Source organism: Panthera tigris, chromosome A3 (assembly GCF_018350195.1).
Source record: "Panthera tigris isolate Pti1 chromosome A3, P.tigris_Pti1_mat1.1, whole genome shotgun sequence".
In the NCBI taxonomy this organism is placed as follows: Eukaryota; Metazoa; Chordata; class Mammalia; order Carnivora; family Felidae; genus Panthera; species Panthera tigris.
Genome location: NC_056662.1, coordinates 47,785,836 through 47,806,031, shown reverse-complemented (window position 1 = coordinate 47,806,031; position 20,196 = coordinate 47,785,836). Strand labels below are relative to the sequence as shown.

Below are 20,196 nucleotides of genomic sequence, written 5' to 3'. Positions count from 1 at the left end.
TCTGAGGTAGGACCCAGCCATCTGTTAGGCAATTCTGATGTACTCTAAAAGTGAACTACAGGTTAAAACACCCAGGTACTTGGGAATAAAACACCATTCCCAGCCTATCCTGAGATCTGGGTAGAGCCCCAACTCCAGCACACCTGAGCCAGGTAAGTGCTCTGTCCTGGACCTCACACCTTTGCAGGTACTTTGTACTAAGCTTCCTGCCTCTAATCCTCCTTTGATTCCTCCTGCCTCAAAATCTGGACAAACACATTGAGCAAGGGAAAAGAGGCAACATTTGTATTGTTTTATTTGTCAGAATTTCCAGAACCAGGATATCTACTGAACAAGTAGAAAAATAGAAAAGTTTACTACTTTGAAAAGGCATCTATGACAAACAAGAATATGCTCAGAAAGGGGCTCATGGGACTCCAGAAAATGCAAAGTTAAGATGGGGTGGTGTGGCCTGGAGTAACAGAAAGGAACTTGTGTCTCCACATTTTGAGATCTATGTTTCCCTACAGAGCTGGGACTGAAACAGAGACCTTTCTTGCCTCCACTAGCTGGCCCAGTCCTGGAACCGGAAGCAGTCACTTGCTATTTTCCACACTGTGTTGCTGGGTGAGGCCTGGGCGGTCAGGATGAAGTTCTGGTTAAAGTCCCGTTGCTTGTTGCCCTCAAACTTCACTGTCCCACAGATCACAACGAGGACTGTAGTCTGGCTCGGGGTGGCTTCATCGTGGACAGGCTGGCAGTCTACCACGTTGATTTGGAACTCACTAGAAGGTAACATTTCAAAAAACTCACTCAAGGACTCTTGTCCTGAAACAGCATTTCCATTCCACACCAGGGTGGCTGTGCCCATGTACAGGCGGGACAACAAGCGCCGCCGCTTATCCATGGTGGTATAGTACACGTTGACGAACTCTTCAGCAGCTCTGCACGCCTGATCCACGTAGGTCTTGAAGTCCACCGATGCCATCTCCGGCCCTGCTGAAGGAAGCCTCTGCCCAGGTGCTCCTGCGCCCGAGGGAGCCGGGGCTGTGGGGCAGGAAGGTTGAAGAGAACCCATGTGAATGCCCAAGTTCATTTTGCCCCAACAATGGAACAATTCTCCTTTTTTATTACAATTCTTCCTTTTCAATTACATACCATAGAGAAACGACTCCAGGCTCAAATTTTGCCAACATCTAATTTTACTAAACCTCAGTTTGCTCATTTTAAAATGAAAGTTGTAACATGAGAATCAAATAAGATGTTGTATACCGAGTGCTTAAAAAGCCTGACATTACATGATCAAAACATCGTAGCTATTACTGTGAATTTTAAAAATCTCATTTTATAAAAGGTAGTACATTTGACTATGGAAGGTCACTTTTTCCTGGAAGTGTGGACCAGGTGTGACTGCCCGTAGGGCAGTGGAGAAGCAGCAGATCCTGGATAAAGATAGTGGAAGGAAACAGTGGCCCAATAAAGATCAATCAGATGGCATATGCTCCTCAGCTGGGGACAGTCTGAGAACGCCTATCATGAACTCACCCAACAGATACTGGGAGAGTAAAAAGAAGGCAATTTTCTTAAGAGAATAAGAGAACAAATGTCACTAGGACAGTACCAAAATGGTGGTCACGACGCTCATGACAAGCAAACCAGTAGCTGAATGGGAATGAGAAGGGAAGACACCTGGCTTCTGTGAACACTAATACCTACCAGGCAAGTCCTGTGAGCCACAATGGAAAGACAGGTTAGAATCAAGCAAGTTCTATGGGATGGAGGGTGGGGGATGGTGGCATCAAAAAAGAATCTCAACTGTAGCTGAAATGTCACAGTTCTTAAAAAAAAAATGCAAAAGCATAAAGAAATATTATTTGCTTGTCTCAGAGTATGGTACAACTGTCACAGTTCCCTGTTCCTTTTTGTGTCATTAAAAGATTTCACTAGAAAAAATTAATGAGAGAACATTACTAAAATAATGGATATGTTTGGATATACAAACTTAAAACATTTTTTTATTTCAAAAATCTTTTTTAAAAATATCAGGTTATGAAAAAAAGATACAAGATTTCACATAGAGTTGGGAAAGAGTCCCTTACTTTTAGGGCTGAGAAAGGTGGAGGCCTCTGTGTCAAGAACTGTGAAAAGCAGTCAAGGAGCTTGGTCCTGGAGACCAGCAAGGACAGGACCAGGCACAGTTAGAGCTCTTCCCACTCCCTCCACCAGCTTAAAGTCAAGCCTCAACAGACAGACCCCAGCTGGGAATCTGCTGTGCACTTTATTTACATGCATCATCTCATTTACTGCTCACCATGAAACGATGAAAGAATCTCACAAATGAGAAGGGAGAAACCCAGGGGATGGATTAAGGTCCTGACAGTAAGTACACTCTGATTTATCATTTATAAGAACGCGTGTGGCCTCTGAAAATGTTGTCAAAGCTATGCTGTCCTTTTACTTGCTTATTCTGTAAGTCCTCTGCTTAGGAAATCAAGGCTCTAAAAGCACAATTCCAGGCCTGCTGGTTTGAAACCGTCCTTTCACAGTCTTCACTTTCTATCTTGCTGGAATTCCCAACCCCCTGACATCCGTAGTACTCCTCACCCTGACGTGCTCCAGACCCTCCACCATTTCAACTCATTCTCAATTCTCAAAGACGTCCCCTCCTCCACCCTTGCTCAGTTCTGCCAAAGCCACTTTCCAAACACAGCTTAGCAACCTGTCCCGACCCCATACCAGTAGGATAACCACCTCCCTTTCTCATGATTCTGCTACCTACAGAGCTGGCGCCTTGCCCTTTTCTCTCATATCAGGGAAAAGAATCTTGAAAAGTCAGATAAGAGGCTGTGAAGATGCCGCCTTCTCTCGGAGGCCACACCGTCAAGTTCTTTGGCGCTGGACCAGAGAGGATGCAACAGGCCTTATTCCTGGCGGTGAGTCGCTTTTCATCAAACACATAAGGCCCGCCCACGCTAACCATCTCTGGCCGGAGACCTGCTCCAGTGCACGGACTGGTCACCGCAAAGCGGATTCACTGCCCAGCACTTCGCACCGGCAAACACCTGAAGCAGCACAGCAGCTACACTACCAGGGAAAGAACAAAACCTGGCTGCTTCCTGACAATGGGGGGGGGGGGGAGGGCGTGGGGAATGCACGTGGCAGAGATCTCGGGAGACCCTGGGAGCCTTGGGGTCTTCAGATTGCCAAGCGCGGGGAACCGTGAGGGACACCTACTTGCGTAGCTGGTGACGTCCGGGGTCGGCGGAGAGCGGTGTCCCCGGTAGGCCGGGGTTGGCGACCTCGGTCAAGTGAGCGGCCCGAATCTACGCGGGCGTCCCTGGTCAGCGGGGCGGGGACCTCGGCCAGCGCGGGCGTCCCCCACTCAGCGTGGGCGGCGGCGCCCCAATCGGGCGCACCCGTTCGGCCCCCAGTTCCACTGAGGGCCGACCCCTGAAGGTCGCAGGGCAGGGCTGTCGCTGCTCTGCACTCCTCCGCCGCTCGCCTCAGGAAGAGCCGGAAGAGCCGCTCTTCTCCCACCCTTCCTCCTGGATCCGCCTAGGTCGCCGGGTTCCCGAAACCCGAGGACTCTTCGCCGCCGACCACGGGTTCCCGCGCGCGGCCCGCGGTGTGCTGCGCAGACTCCAGCTCCCACGGGTCCGCCCGCTCCCGCCTCCCCGTGACGGGCAGCTATGTCAGCCAATGGTACTTAAGGCAGGAAGACTAGCTCCGCCTTGGTGTGGCTCAAAGAAGGTGTTGGCTTCCGGGAGAAGCTCGTTTTTTCTAGACTCCCGCAGAAAATCCGCGCTCGAGTTTTCATTGGTCCAACTAGTCACAGAAACCGGTCCAACTGGTTAGGTGGGATTGTTGATTGGATAAAATGTCCCAGGTCCCGCCTCCGGAGCTAGAGGTGGTTAAGGTCTCTCTCCGCAGCTTGGAGGCCGCATGACAAGAGACGGGGAAAATGTGTGAGGCGCGCTTAGTTCCTTGCCCTACGACTTCCATTCACCTGCAGTTGGGGTAATTCTAGTCAAAATTCTAGTTAAAAGACGACTTGATGCAATCGCGGGAAATCACCACCAGCAGCCGACTGTGACCCAACTAAGGCTTTAAAACAGGCATAGCAAGTGCGGCACCAGGATGTCCTGGGGTGACACAGAAATATTAATTCTACTGAGCTAGTGAAGCCCGCAAAGCCCCTGTTGAACTCTGCCTGATGAAGTGTGTCAGCTGGTTACTCTCCTTTATAGTTTAAGCACCTAAGGGCTCTAGGAGTCCTAATGACACAGGGAAAGCCACTTTAGTTAAGTGGGAAATTCAACTAAACGCGTGTGAAGATTTAAGCGGAGAGTGGAAAGAAAGTCTTAGTCTGGGAAGTAACAAAAGTGTGCCAGAAAGGGAAACGAAGGCAATTTCCTCTCATGTCCTGGTAATTGAGAAGCTCCAAGGAAAACTGCCTGATTCCAGCTATGGCCTATAGCCCGGTTGGTATTATGTTCCTGTTCTCCAGCCCTGGAACTAGCTCATTTCAGCCAATCTGGAAGTTGGGCTGAATTTTTACTGAACTTTTGTTTAAAACAACAGTCTCACCCGGATGGAAACAGTTCATGTGGGACTTGAGAAACATAGTTTACAGGAAAAAAACCAAACAAACAAAAAAGGTTTCTTTAGACACCAGGTCCTCAACTCCATCTACTGGTCTGAGAGACTGAATTAATTCGTTGCAAAACTGGGAACCCTCTGGGCACTGTGAAGTTTACTGATGTTGTCATGTCTTTAGAGTGTGGTGCATTTAACCCATACCTTCTTGGCTTTGGTGTACCTTTGGTTGCATTCCTGAGAGAACCCTTCCTGTCAGGCTTCATGATAAATTTAGAAACTGGATGGGCTATTTAATACAGGCAAACCCTCTCCTCCACTTATCAAGTAGGTGAAGAATTTGGATTATAAGAAATAAGGTGGGGCTGAGTAGAGAGGGTGAAATAGCATCTGTGGAGCAGTATTCATACAGACGTTGTCTTTATAAAGTCCAGGGCAGTGAAATTAGGAACATGTACAAAAATCCAAATCACAGCATCAATGGAATGAGGGTTGACTTACTGTGTGCCGGTTAGGTTGGATGTCGTCCTGCTTTAAGTTTCATCATGTTTCCCATGTAAGCCTTCTCCATTTCATTCTTGTAACTTTGGGGGAGTTATTGTTATTCTTGATTTTAGAGATGAGGAGGCTGAGAGGCAGAAATTAAGTGTTGCAAAACTGCTTCAAAACTAGAAAAGCTGGTTAGGAGAACATAAGTCCAGCTTCACATCCTTGTAAGAGCACAGGGCTTTATCCATAGGAGGCAGCAGAGCCAGCAACAGGATGCTAGGAGAGCAAGAACTTTTCAGGTTTGTGTCTCAGCATCTACAATTGTGCCTGACCCATGGCAAAGGCTCAGTCAGTACTGTTTGAATAAGCAGGCCTGGGTTCAAGTCACTGCTCCACAACATTCTAGTTGTGATGACTCCTCTCTAACAGCCACTCTGCTACTCTTGGAAACAAGCCTGTTTTTTACTCCCTCCCTGCAGTCCTTAAATTTGGGAGGTTAGAGATACTTTTGGCCTTAAGAGAAATGACAGTTGCACTGAACACAGTTCTGGGGTGGCCCAATTAAGGTCACTGAGCTTGGAGAAAGTATTTGCTAGAGGACTGGGGGAAACATGCTTTTTCTTTCTCCTCCCAAACATGTGGAACATGGATGGTGCAGCTACAGCCATCTTGCCACCCATAGGGGGAGCCCCTGGACAGAGAGACAGGGAACAGGGGAAGAATTCAGGCCTTTAGTGACTGTGTTGGGAACCAAATCAGACCTGAAGTTTGGACTTCCAGTGAATTTGCTTTATTTTTTAATACTGTTTAAAGTTGGGTGTCAGCATCAAGGTATTTATAACTTAATAGTGTGGCTTGGTGCACTAGCAGAGTGATGGAGGCCAGTGAGTTAACCTCCCAGAGGCTCAGCTGCCTCATCAGTAGAAGGGGAACAGTAATGATATCCATCTCCTTAGGTTGATGTGAGGAGCAAATGAAATAATGGATGGTAAGTGCTTAACACAGGCCAAGCACAAAGTAAGGATCCAGAAAACATTAGTACGCTTTGACATTTTGCATTAATAGCAACTTGCTTATTCACCAACAATTCCTCCAACAACTGGCTTTTAAACTTGGAACAAGTGTAGTGACAGATTGGTAGGATTTGTCACCAATCACATGTGGGCCTTCTGGAAGATGAGCCTGGTTTAAGCAGCAGTGGAGCCAGTGGCCCCATTTGCTGTATGGAGTCCATTCATGGAGGAAGGGCACTTCTGGTCACATATGCTGTGCCTCCAGCAGCTCTGAAGACAGTCCTGACTTAAGAATGTTTCAGTCTGTAAACACAGGGTTGAGTTCTCCCCCATTGTCAATGTAGTTCTCTGGTGCAGGATCTAACACGTTTGCTTGCCACGAGAGGCTGCATCACTTGGAGGTAGGCAATCTACAGCAGTGGCTGGGCAGGTGTGCCCCCAATGCATTGTCACCAAAACCAAATGTGTATTGTTTTTTTGTTTTTTCCCCCCTGTCTTAGCAGAGTCAAATGAGTTGCTGCTGGACCAGAGTGAACTGGGGCTACATTTCTTTGTCCCTTGAGGACTTGATTTTTGGGGAAGGCAGGAAAAATTGAGGCCTACAAGCTGAGTGTGGTCTTGAGAAGCACAGAGAGTGAATGAAGAAGAGGTGAAGAGCTATGCCACCAGAAGCAGGGAAAGAGGGTGAGCTAGATTATACACACATATACACACACACACCTCACACTTACACATACACACTCACAAGCTATGGAGCGTGGCTACCTTGATTCCTAGTAGTTTTTCATCCTTATTGTGACAGATTATATTTTCCAAAAATGACCACAAAAATATTTCAGTCCCATGTGCCTGTCCAGAATCTTGCCACACTCCCCTCACCCCATTAGGAGATGGCCTTAGGCCCCCTTGATGAGCTTAGGCAGACCTATGTGAACGTATAACTTGTGAGATACAGCCTCTGCCAGGCTTTTTCGGTTCTTGTGTGCTGTCAGTAGCCCAGGCCACCCTGGAAGCCAGCAGTCCTTGAGTAGACAGCTTTGGAAATGAACCCTCTAGTCATGGGTGGGCTTCCCAGGGCTGGTGTGGCATAGAGCAGAAACGAGGCCTCCTAGCCTAGCCAAATTGCAGATTTGTGAGCAAAATAAATGATTATTGTCCAATTAAGCCAGTAGGGTTCATGTTGGTCTGCTACACAGGGACAGTCAGGACTCTTCCTCACCATCATCCCAGAGTCTTGCTGAAGCCCTGCCCTGAGGTATCAAGAGAAAGTCTCAAGTGACAATACCTCTCTTTTAAATTTACATCTGTATGAATCAGGTTTGCCACCTGCTGCCAAAGGAACCTTGAAATGGCGTTCCAAGAGGCCTTGCAAGGTGATAGCACCTCAAAGAACTCACCAAGGTCCTGAGGCTGGCTCCCTCCTGATCACTGAGCATTAGTCCAGATTGCACTCTGGAGAAGGTGTCAGCTGTTCATCTACAGCCAGAACCAGTTTCCCAGCTTCGCACATGCTTCTTTGGGAGACAAGCATATTCTCTGTGAGCAGGGGAGGGGGAGCCTCAGCAGCATGGGCAGAAGGCCTGGTGAGCACATGTCAGAACAAGGAGAGGCGATGATATGTGTGATCCCTGCAGCCAAAGGGCTATAGAGTTGAGAGGGCTGAAGGACTTGTGTTCCAAGGAAGGGAAGTGCTCAGATAGAAGGGGGGACCAGATACCGAGTTCAGTGAGCAGAGCTCCTTCCTACCAGCACCACCCACGTTTACCCCTTTTCTTGTGAGTTTCTGTACTTTGCTGGCAAATACCTCAATCTGTTCACTGACATCATAGCCTTAGGGGCTGGAAGCCTCCTTTCTCTTAAATATGACATTGCATCTGTCTGCTCCAGTCAATGTCCACCCCCCTCACTTTTAACCCTCAGGGGATGGTCTTTGTTTTCTGTTTCTAAGCATGTTTCGTGAATTAATGTATATGAAGTGGCTGGTGTGTAGATGTCTTGGTTTGCACTAATTGTCCAAGAGGTGGAAGTCACAGATTTTGGGAGGTGCAGAAGCACCAGTAGGGGAGTGGAGAATTGAGGGATAGCGTAGATGTGATATTGCGATTTATGATGGGAAATATATATTTGATCATCTGTTCCTAGCACAGAGCTCCTAAAGCTCTCAAAATTTCCTAAGTGTTGAGAGCCATAAATGTGTTAATTAAAGGCTTTTGTTATGTTAATGAGGTAATTTGGGGGAAAGCCCTTAGATCTCTGAGGACCTTGCCTGGTTGCCATGGGAACCAACCCTGTGATTAGAGTGTTGGAACTTTCAGTCCCACAGTGAACCACTGCGGAGGGCAGAGGGTCTGAAGATTGAATTTTAATTACCACTACCAATAATGTAATCAATTGTGCTTATGAAATAAAGCCCTAGCAACCCAAAAGGCCAGGGAGCAGAGAACTTGGGGGTTGGTGATAACAGGGAGATTTGGGGAGAGTGGCATGCCTGGAGAGGGCAGGGTAGCTCTGCATCCTTTCTCCACACCTTGTGCTATACCTTGACTGTCCCTGAGTTATATCCTTTTATAACAAACCAGTCATCTAGTAAGTAAAATGTTTCTCCCAGTTCTGTGACTCATTCTAGAAAATGAATTAAACCCAAGGAGGGGGTCCTAGCCAGTAAATCAGAAACACAGGTAACAACCTGGACTTGCAAATGACATTAGAAGTGTGTGTGGGGCAATCTTGTAGGACTTAGTCCTTTATCTGTGGGATCTGATGTTCTCTCCAGGTAGATAGTGTCAGCATGGAGTGAATTGTAGGACATCCAACTGATGTTGGAGAATTGTTTCTTGCAGGGGACAAAACCCACACATTGGAATTGGTGGTCCCAATCAGAATATTAGTAGATTACTTAGTCAGTTCCCACCATGGCCAATGGAGCCTAACCATGATGCAGAACTCAGCATAGAGTAGCACAGAACACAGGCTTCAGAATGAGCCCACCTGAAGGGCTGGAAGAGGAGGGAGCTATGGTATTCACACGCCAACTCCTGAGAGTTGAGGGCTGCCTGGGAGGGTGTCATTTCCCTGGCACTTCTGGCCTTGCTGGCAAGAGGGGCCCAGAGGTTTCCCTTCCACATCTGGAGAAAGCCCTTAGGCATTTGGAAATCAGCCCTAGCCCACTGTTAAAAAGGATACAGCAGGCCCAAAATGAGATCACTTGTGCTAAACCTCCCACCAGCAAACAAAACTTAATACCTAACCTAACTGAAGTTTCAGTGCCCCCCTCCCACCCTCCAGCATGTAACCTTTTAACCAGTCACCATGGAATGACCTAGTTAAAACTAGTGAAATAATGCACCCTAAAGACCCTTCCATTCCCCTTAGGAAGGCAACTTGACCTAAAACAATGCATTCTTTGCTAATAATTTCCTTTTCTGCCCCCTTTCTGCCTTTAAAAACCTTTCCTTTTCTACACCTCAGGGGAGCTCCTTTCTACTTGCTAGATGGGATGCTGCCAATTCATGAATTGTTGAATAAAGCCAATTAGATCTTCAAATTTACTCAGTTGATTTTTTGTTATTTGACACCACTGAAATGGGAGGTACCAGGCCCATGGTGGGCACAATGTATTCACTGCAGCAGACATTGTAAGTGGTAGTGCACAGAACACCCGAATGACTTGGCATACTCAGTGTCCTTCATAGACATCACTAGTGGGTGTGGCCTGTGAGATGGCTGGTGCCAGCGTTATCACCCCCAGACACTCAACCATGTGGACTGACTGCAGATCTGGGGGTGGGGCACCAGCATCTCTGTGTACCATGGTTCTCCGAGCTGGCCATATGGGGAAGAATAAAATGTTTCCAGATCCCTGCCTTCAGTGAGCTGAGGGGATGAAAACGAGCAACATGGGAGCTTTGGGGAATGGTTGATGACCCTGTAAAATGTCGAATAAAATGCAAATGGAAATGCAAATCAAAACCTCAGTGAGGTTCCCCTTTGTATCCTCTACAATGGCTATAATCAAAAAGCAGAAAATAACAAGGTTGGCAAGGATGTAGAGAAATCAGAATCCTCATACATTGCTGGAGGGAATGTAAAATGGTGCAGCAACCGTGGAAACAGTCTGGTTGTTTCTCAAAAAGCTAAACATGGAGTTTCCATGTGACCCCACAGTTTTACTTTCAAGCATACACTCAAAAGAATTAATGACAGGTACTCAAACAAGTGTATGGACATGAATAGCCAAAAGGTGGAAACAGCCATCTATGGATGAGTGGATAAACAAATTGTGGGTTAGCCATACAACAAAATATTACGCAGTCATCAAAATAAGTGAAATACTGACACATGCTACAATGTGGATGAACCCTCAAAATATTATGCTGAGTGAAAGAAGCTAGACACAAAAGGTCACATGTTGTTTGAGTCCATTTATATGAAATATCTAGACTAGATAAATCCAGAGAGAGAATACAGATTGGTGTGTGCCAGCAGGCAGGGAGGAAGGGAGAGAAATGGCCTATGGGTGAGGGGTTTCACTTTGGAGTGACTTGTGATGTCTACAGAGCATTAAGCTCCTCTTGCTTCATGAGGCTCTGTCTCCCTGTGTGTCAGTTAGCCTGTCCCTCTGGACTAAAACACTGGCACCTTCCTCCAGCACTTTACTCTGGTCTCACCATCACTCATGCCCCTGCAGCTCCTATGTGGATCCTGGAGTTCAGGCTCCACTGTCTTTCTCAGGAGCCATTAAAACAATGCAGGTGGATAGAGCAGAAAGATCATGGGAACCTGGGGCCAGATAGACCTGAATGACCAAACCCTTTGGGGGCTCAGTTTCCTCACCTGTAAAATTGGGGCACCAAACTCTAATGCTGACACGTGGATAGACAGGCGATGCCTGACTCACAGGGGCACAGATTGTCATGACAGCACCCCAACATCTGTTCCCATCTTCCCTTCCTTTCCTTACAGGGATATTGGCTTTTCTGATCAGGAACCCAAGCATGCTCTTCAAAAAGATTTGCCCAGGGCAGGGCTCTCATCATGCAACATGGGCTCCTGCTCTTCCTCTCCCCCATACCAAGCTCCAGCCACAGTGGGTCCTTCATGGCTTCCCCAGGCCTCAGGCTACTCCCCCCCCCCACACCTGTGCTCCTGGAATTCCCCACATCTGCACAGGTTCCCTCCAGTTTCAAGGTCAGGTCCAGGTACCCCTCTCCTCCCAACCTTCTCCTCTTTCCTGAACTGTCTATCCCCTGTCTGAACAGTTCCTGTGCCCCATTTACAGCTCTTGTTCTTTGCTGTCTGATCTATCTCAGTCATCTGTGGAAAGGCTCTCTCCCACCTGAGGATTGGGCACAGCAGGCTGTCTTGACCCTGCTTTGCCCAGAGTGAGCAGAGATGTTTGAATGGTGAATTGATCTCAGGCTGATCCTAGTTTTCCGGGAGGCAGCTCTCAACCAGGAGATATGGAGGTGTCTGGGGAAGACAGCAACCTGCCTGAGCTGCACAATGTGATGTAGTCACAAGACTCAGGAAGCAATGCAGTGAGGGGGACTCAGGCCCACCTTCCAGGGCCCCATACCCCTCAGTGAAAGAGATTTGGGTGTCTGCAATGAAGACAGAGGAGGAGAGGAAGAAGAGAAAGAGGAAGGAGTAGGAGAAGGGGAAGAAGAAGAAAAAGAAAAAGAAAATTATTTTGGACTTCATGGACTTTGTGCCTTGATGGTGAGGAAGATTCTAATAAGGAACCAGAGGCTCGGAGCTCAGACATGAGTTACAAGAATTTTCCTTTTTGCCATCAGCCTAAGAAAGCTGCCTGGAGCAGGTGATGGGGTGCCTTCTGTTTCCTCCTTCCTGGATGAGGGTCCTCTGGCCACAGACCTGGGCCTCCCCCAGGGCAGGGCAGGAAGCCCCCAGGGTTGGGGGCTATACCCAAGAGCCTCCCTCAACAATGACAGAAAGGTGATGGAAGAGAAGTATCCCTGCTTCCGTGACCCCTGTGTGAGATATGCCTTATACTGTCCCTAAGAGCTCCCCAGGGACTAGCCCCAGTCACTGACAGTGCGAGCCTCCCCAGAGACACACCCTATACTGGCTTCTTCCTACAACCCAACAGATGCATTCTGTGACCACCTCCCTAATATGCTGTTTGCACTTGAGTGATTGGTCTCAGGGTTCAATGCTGAGGGAAACCAGTCAATGCCTTGAATGATAAGACAAGACTCTCTCTCATCATTAAAACTCCTAGGGAATCTCCAAAGGGGTTCCCCTGGTCCCCTGAAGGGTCAGTATTTCAGTTATCAGGTCTGTTTCTGTGATAAGCAGTAATAAGCCCAACCACATCTAATGTTAACAAACTGTAAGCAGAGGTTCCTAAACTTGAGGGAGCATCAGAACCCTCTGGAGGGTGTTTTAGCTTACAGATGCTTGAGCCTAACCTTGGAGTTTCTGCCACAGGACAGAGTGAGGACAAGATTTGCAATTTCCAGGGCACGCTGGAACTGCTAGACCACACTTTGAGAATCTCTGCTCTCAGATAGAGGACAAAGCACATGAGGACCAGGGCTCAGAGGTGCTCCAGGGTCAGGGCTGGTGGGAAATGCTCACTGAGGCAGAAATTTTCTAGTTTCTGCTGATAAAAATGACCACCCCCCATTCATGCCTGGAATTATAATTTAATGTCTTTAATAATGTTAAAATATTAAAAATTCAAGCATATTTTCCACTCTCCTGACAATTAGTTCAGACCTGCCTGTGGAGAATACTTTTCCTACCTTGGAAGCTGTCTGGACTCCTCCAGCCCTTCATTCTGGGTTGCTATTCACAGCAGCGGCCACAGGAGTGCAGTCTACACTTTGGAGAGAGCTGTTCTTGGATTCTGAGCCAGCCTCCCAAGTGGATGGATGGCTCAGGGACTGTGAGGCTGTTCTTATCATGAACAAAATCTCTCCATTCCTGGATCAAACATTTAAAAATGTTGCAAAGTCCCAGGACACCTCATTTGACTTGACAGGTAGCTGTGCAGAGGGACTTTTTTGTTTTGTTTTGTCTTGTTTTTTCTTTCCCCAAGAGGAAGTTTTAGAAGTCTTTTGGAAGAGTGGATGTCCCTTTACCTTCCCAAAGCAGAAGACCTTGCATTATCTGGTGCTGTCATTTAGGGTCTCTGAGGTGCTGTCTCAGAATGCCTCTTTGTTAGTGTTTTTAGTCAAATGTTTGGCATTTTGAACTTCTATCCTGCGGTGGTTTCAAGGCAATGAATGAACAGTGTACAATGGGACAAAATGACTAAAAGGGTGAGTGGGTGGAAGAATCAGCTCAGGTCCCTCAGTCAGCCAACTCTTGTCCACCAGGTCCCAACCACATTGGGGAGGCAGTGCTATGACCCTGGCCCCCATATAGGCTCCTTGGCTTCTCCCCAGGGGATCATCAGATGGTCAACACAGGCCAACACTTGCAATGTGGTCCTCCTACTCTGTGGTGCCTAGAGGTGCTCAGGGCAGTGAGGGATCCTGTCTCTGCTGGGGAGCCCTGGGGGGCCCTGAGCAGGAGAACTGCCCATGCCTCAAGCCTCCCAGCCATGCCCTCCACAGTCCTTGGATGTCCTGGCTTCCTGGGGTGCAGAGGGCAGCTGCCAGCAAATGGCCACATGGCTCTATCCACTTTCTAGTAAGTGCTGATCCTCCATCCTGAGTGGAAGCAGAGGCTGCCTTGAATTTAATTTAAAAACTGAAGTCAAACCTCTGGCACATAATAGAATTATCAAAGCATACGGAAGAGTTTATAAAGCATAGTTAGTGTCTCTTGTACTGCCCTCTTTTCCTCCCAATCCACATCCCTGGGGCAAACACTTGCAACTGTTTCTAGTTTTTTGTCTCTTTGTTATCTCTATAAATTGAAACAATAAGCTTGTAATTCAATTGCTTGATTTATCAAGTTTAGATAATCTCCAATGATCCCATTACAATAATAGCTTAGTTACAAGGTAGATTCTTAGCAAATTTCATCATGTTTAGTTCTTGCTGTGGTAACCTTTGTAGCTTTATTTTTTTTTCAATATATGAAATTTATTGTCAAATTGGGTTCCATACAACACCCAGTGCTCATCCCAAAAGGTGCCCTCCTCAATACCCATCACCCACCCTCCCCTCCTTCCCACCCCCCATCAACCCTCAGTTTGTTCTCAGTTTTTAAGAGTCTCTTATGCTTTGGCTCTCTCCCACTCTAACCTCTTTTTTTTTTTTTTCTTCCCCTACCCATGGGTTTCTGTTAAGTTTCTCAGGATCCACATAAGAGTGAAAACATATGGTATCTGTCTTTCTCTGTATGGCTTATTTCACTTAGCATAACACTCTCCAGTTCCATCCATGTTGCTACAAAGGGCCATATTTCGTTCTTTCTCATTGCCATTGGGGTACAAGTGCCCCTATGCATCAGTACTCCTGTATCCCTTGGGTAAATTCCTAGCAGTGCTATTGCTGGGTCATAGGGTAGGTCTATTTTTAATTTTCTGAGGAACCTCCACACTGTTTTCCAGAGTGGCTGCACCAATTTGCATTCCCACCAACAGTGCAAGAGGGTTCCCGTTTCTCCACATCCTCTCCAGCATCTATAGTCTCCTGATTTGTTCATTTTGGCCTCTGACTGGCGTGAGGTGATATCTGAGTGTGGTTTTGATTTGTATTTCCCTGATGAGGAGCGAAGTTGAGCATCTTTTCATGTGCCTGTTGGCCATCCGGATGTCTTCTTTAGAGAAGTGTCTATTCATGTTTCTGCCCATTTCTTCACTGGGTTATTTGTTTTTTGGGTGTGGAGTTTGGTGAGCTCTTTATAGATTTTGGATACTAGCCCTTTGTCTGATATGTCATTTGCAAATATCTTTTCCCATTCCGTTGGCTGCCTTTTAGTTTTGTTGGTTGTTTCCTTTGCTGTGCAGAAGCTTTTTATCTTCATAAGGTCCCAGTAATTCATTTTTGCTTTTAGTTCCCTTGCCTTTGGGGATGTGTCGAGTAAGAGATTGCTACGGCTGAGGTCAGAGAGGTTTTTTCCTGCTTTCTCCTCTAGGGTTTTGATGGTTTCCTGTCTCACATTCAGGTCCTTTATCCATTTTGAGTTTCTTTTTGTGAATGGTGTGAGAAAGGGGTCTAGTTTCAACCTTCTGCATGTTGCTGTCCAGTTCTCCCAGCACCATTTGTTAAAGAGACTGTCTTTTTTCCATTGGATGTTCTTTCCTGCTTTGTCAAAGGTTAGTTGGCCATACGTTTGTGGGCTTAGTTCTGGGGTTTCTATTCTATTCCATTGGTCTATGTGTCTGTTTTTGTGCCAATACCATACTGTCTTGATGATGACAGCTTTGTAGTAGAGGCTAAAGTCTGGGATTGTGATGCCTCCTGCTTTGGTCTTCTTCTTCAAAATTACTTTGGCTATTCGGGGCCTTTTGTTAACTTTTGTAGCTTTAAATAAATGACCACCTCTATGCTTCTTACTCCACCTATGGTAGAGAATATTGGCTCTCTGTGCTCTCAGAGGAAATTAGTGGTTTTCTCAACCATCTCTTCTGAAGTCCCACCTTTGTACATAGTCAGTGAGTTGCTGTCACACATGGCTATCCAGCTTAAAGACTGTGCTGCTTCCCCCCCCGCCCCATTTTTTTTTTTTTAATTTCAAGTCAAGTTAGTTAACATACAGTGAAGTCTTGGTTTCAGGAGTAGAACCCAGTGATTCATCTCTTACATATGATACCCAACAAGTGCTCATCCCAACAAGGGCCCTCCTTAATGCCCATCATCCATTTAACCCACCCCTACCCCCCTTCCAGCAACCCTCAGTTTGTTCTCTGTATTTAAGAGTCTCTTGTAGTTTTTCTCCCTCTCTGTTTTTATCTTAATTTTCCTTCCTTTCCCCTATGTTCATCTGTTGTGTTTCTCAAATTCCACATATGAATGAAATCATATGATGTCTTTCTTTGACTGACTTATTTTGCTTAGTGTAATACCCTTTGGTTCCATCCACATTGTTGCAAATGGCAAGATTCCATTCTTTAACATCACCAAGTATTATTCCATTATATATATTTCACATATTTTTTTTTTATCTATTCATCAGTTGATGGATATTTGGGCTCTTTCCATAATTTGGCTATTGTTGACAGTGCTGCTATAAATATTGGGGTGCATGTACCATTTCGAATCAACATTTTTGTATCCTTTAGATAAATACCTACTAGTGCAATTGCTGGGTTGTAGGGTAGTTGTATTTTTAATTTTTTGAGGAACCGCCATACTGTTTCCAGATGGGCTGCACCAGTTTGCATTCCCACAAGCAGTGCAAAAGAGATTCTCTTTCTCTGCATCCTCACCAACATCTATTGTTTCCTGAGTTGATAATTTAAGCCATTCTGACAGGTGTGAGGTGGTATCTCATTGTGGTTTTGATTTGTATTTCCCTAGAGCATCTTTTCATGTGTCTGTTAGCCATTTGGATGTCTTCTTTGGAAAAGTGTCTATTCGTGTCTTCTGCCCACTTCTTCACTGGATTATTTGTTTTTTTGGGTGTTGAGTTTAGTAAGTTCTTTATAGATTTTGCATACTAACGCTTTATCTGATATGTCATTTGCAAATCTTCTCCCATTCTGTTGGCTGCCTTTTAGTTTTGTTGATTGTTTCCTTTGCTATGCAGAAGCTTTTTATCTTGATGAGGTCCCAATAGTTCATTTTTAAGACTGTGCTTCTTAGTTTCTCACAGTTAGCTGTGACATATGACTCTTCTGGTTAATGAGACATAACTTGAAGTATTGTGTGGGACTCCCCAAAAGTAAGGAGGTTGGGCCTTGGGCCATTTCCCTCTTTTCTCCATTCTACTACCTGAAATTCAGATGTGATGGCTCATGCTCTGGCTGCCCTTTTAGGCCAGGCAGATGTGGGCTATATCCTAGGGATGGTAGTGTGGAGATGGAAGGACTTGGCTCCCTTGTAATTTCATGAAGCTGCCATAAGAGCTCTGGACTGCTTATGTGCAAGCTTCTTGTAAGTGACTGAGAAATACAAATCTATTTTGTTTACATTATTTGGGGCTCATTTGTTAGATGCTATAAAATCTAATCCTAACTAATTTAATTGAGAATATCTTTGCATTTACAGTGTCAAGCTTGAGTATATTCACCTCCCATTCTAAAACAATGATTATATCTCTTATTCTTTGTCTAGTGGAATTTAAATATTGAAAATGAATAAACAGAGTTTACATTACTATGTTTGTGTAACTATGGATCACTACAGATCCACACAGTATGTGAGGATTTGCTCTTTTCTCTCTCTCCCAACATCTGTACCACCCCAAGGATGATGTTCTCGGATCAAAACTTCCATTTGTTCTCTTGTCCTACACGTCTTAAATCATGTTCACTTTCCTTTGTTTCCTATTTGGATCATGTCTTTATGGTGCAGCATTTTGTTTTCCTTGGAATTTCTTTTTTTTTTTTTTTGGGGGGGGAGTTATTTATTTTTAGTAATCTCTACACCCAACATGGAGCTTGAAGTCATGACCCTGAGATCAAGAGTTGCATGCTCTTCTGACTGAGCCAGCCAGGCGCCCCTTTTTCTTAGAATTTCTAATTGTTTTTATCTTTGTTGTCTTTGTTGTTGACAAAATAATAATGTGCCTTAATCACCCTCTACAGTCTACCAGCCTTTCAAGAATATAGTTTGTTGACTAAATACCCTTTACTAGTAAAGCCATTCCTTATGGACCTTTGAATCTTTCCAATTCAGATGGGTTTTCTTCAACTTGTGAAATGTTATCCCATTTTTTTCCTGCATGAATTTCTCCTCTCTACTTTCTCTACCTTTTCTTTTGTCTCGTAATTTGGGCATCTCTCTCTCCCCCTCTCTCCCTCTTGCCTATGACCTGATATGATGATTAATTTTACCTTGACTGGGCTAAGGGATGCCCAGATACCTGGTAAAATACTATTTCTGGGTATGTCTGTGAGGGTGTTTCTGAAAGAGACTAGCATTTGAATTGGTGAACTGTAGGAGAAAAGCAGATTGCCCTCACCAATGCAAGTGTGCTTGAGCCAATCCATGGAAGGCCTGAATAGAACAAAAAGACAGGAAGGGAAGTTTTGTTCTTCTTCCTTGAGCTGAGACACTCACTCATCTTCTTCTGCCCTCAGGTATCAGTGGTCTTTGTTCCCAGCAATGATGTATCATTGTTTTGCTGGTTCTCCAGGTTGCAGACTGCAGATCACGGAACTTCTTGCTCTCCATAATTACATGAGCCAATTGCTAGTATAAATATCTCTCTTCTCTCTCTCTCTCCCCATCCCTTGTTCTTTCTGTGTCTCTATATATCCTCTTAGGCCTGGTTCTCTGGATATCCCTGATTAATAAATCTATGAATTAAAAAAAAAACTTAATCTTTTATCCTTTCTATTGGTTTATTATTTGTCTTATTTTGCCAATTACATCTTTATTTTCTAAGCTTTTTTTCATGAACTCATATTCTCTGGCCTTTTTTCCTAACATTCTGTTGTATCCTACTTTTTGTTTTCTTTTTCTCCCCCCCCCCCACTCTTCCTCCTCCTCCTTCTTCTTTGTTTTTAATGCATTGCTTACAATAGCTTCTCAGATTTCCTGAGACTATGGTTAAGTCCATGGAAACATCTGGGCAGCCTGTGTTCGAATTCTGGTTCTGCTTAGAGCTTCATGGTCTTAGAAAAGTTAACTAACCCCCCAGTGCCTCAAGTTCATCAACTGTAACATGGGGGAAGGCAATAGGACACCTTTCATTATTGCCACCTGTCGAGTCTCTGACAAGTGCTGTGCAGATTGCGTTGTCTTAGGTGGCCATGAAGTGTTGTAGATCTCCCATACCACCTGCTTTTACATAGCATATGCTCTTCCGGAGAGAGGTGACATCTGTGTTCTCCTCCCCACTGGGATCTGGGCGGAAGTAAGTTCACAGCCTCATCATAAAATGTGAGATGGTTTCCACCTGGCCCCACCTCCTCTCTTCTTGTCTCTCTCTCTCAGGACACTTGTCCTTGAACTCAGCTACCATGCTGTGAGAAAGCCTGAATGGGGCCAGCCTGAAAAAGGACTTGGAGGAGGCCCTTGTGAGGAGGAGCCCAGGACCAGGTGACAGACAACACTGACAGTCAGACATGTAGTGAATAAACCTTGTGCCTCTGAGTTTTCCAGCTGAGGTCCCAGATAGCATGAAACAGGAACCAGCCATCCCATTGTACCCTATTGAAATTCCTGATTTACAGAAATCCTGAGTGTAGTAAATGGTTGTTCCATGCCACTAAGTTTAGGGCTGATTTGTTACACAGTCAGAGGAAGTTTCACAGACTCTTAGCTGTGACAAAGCACAGAGTAATTTGATTGGGTGGCACTGAGAACAAAAATATGCTGGAAGAACCACCAAGCGAGGCAAAGCAAAGACCCTGAGGGTGTGTCACTTTGTCATGTGGTCCCTTGGTGCCCCTCCCTGCATGGGTCTCCTTCCCCAGGAGAACAGAGGCTTTGGAGGGAACACACAGCCAGTGGCTTTATGGGGCAGCCATGCAGGCAGCCTTGTGTGGGTGATAAGAACTAGTTGAGAAGCCTTCCCGGGGAGAGGCTGCCATGCAGGCCACTGCCCTCTGGGGTGCAGGCAGAGCATGGGTCCAACAAGGACCCTGCCTTGAAGCTCCCCGGCATCCTTGGCAGTGGCAGGACTGAGGGTGTTGAGGCAGCTGCGAAGTATCTGATGGTCTGGAGCACTCCTGTGTGAGGCTGCTCACCAGCAGATTGATCCCAGAGAACAAAAGTCTCCAAGAAATGCTGCCAGAGCTACCCTTGGAAAAGCCCTTCCATTTGCATTGGAAAGTTTTTTCTGCAGTTCAGAGGTCACTGAAACCAAGAGCCCTTGCAGTGTGGCCCACACCCTGCCTGGCCTTGGGCTAGACTGATGGATGGGGAGCATCCAGTTCAACATCTGTCACCAACAGCCCTCTGGATAGGCTTCTGCTGGCCTGTGCCACACTGGTGGCCAGCAGCTATTCTGTGGTCAACTACTGAGGGAATTTTGTCCTGAGCCATCAGCACAGAAAGATCAGACAAATGTAAAGTCAGGAGGAGTCTGT

At 45.9% G+C, this 20,196-nt stretch overlaps 1 protein-coding gene across 1 annotated transcript; it reads right to left on the bottom strand.

Annotated features, from left to right (window-relative positions):
* Positions 1 to 277: 277 nt before the first annotated feature.
* Positions 278 to 3,609, bottom strand: NXT1 (nuclear transport factor 2 like export factor 1). The gene is made up of 2 exons (XM_042979748.1): positions 3,214 to 3,609; positions 278 to 1,026 (listed from the first exon to the last, which is right to left on the bottom strand). Exon 2 carries the CDS (start codon positions 965 to 967, stop codon positions 545 to 547), a length of 423 nt encoding a protein of 140 aa, XP_042835682.1. The 5' UTR covers positions 968 to 1,026; positions 3,214 to 3,609; the 3' UTR covers positions 278 to 544.
* Positions 3,610 to 20,196: the final 16,587 nt, after the last annotated feature.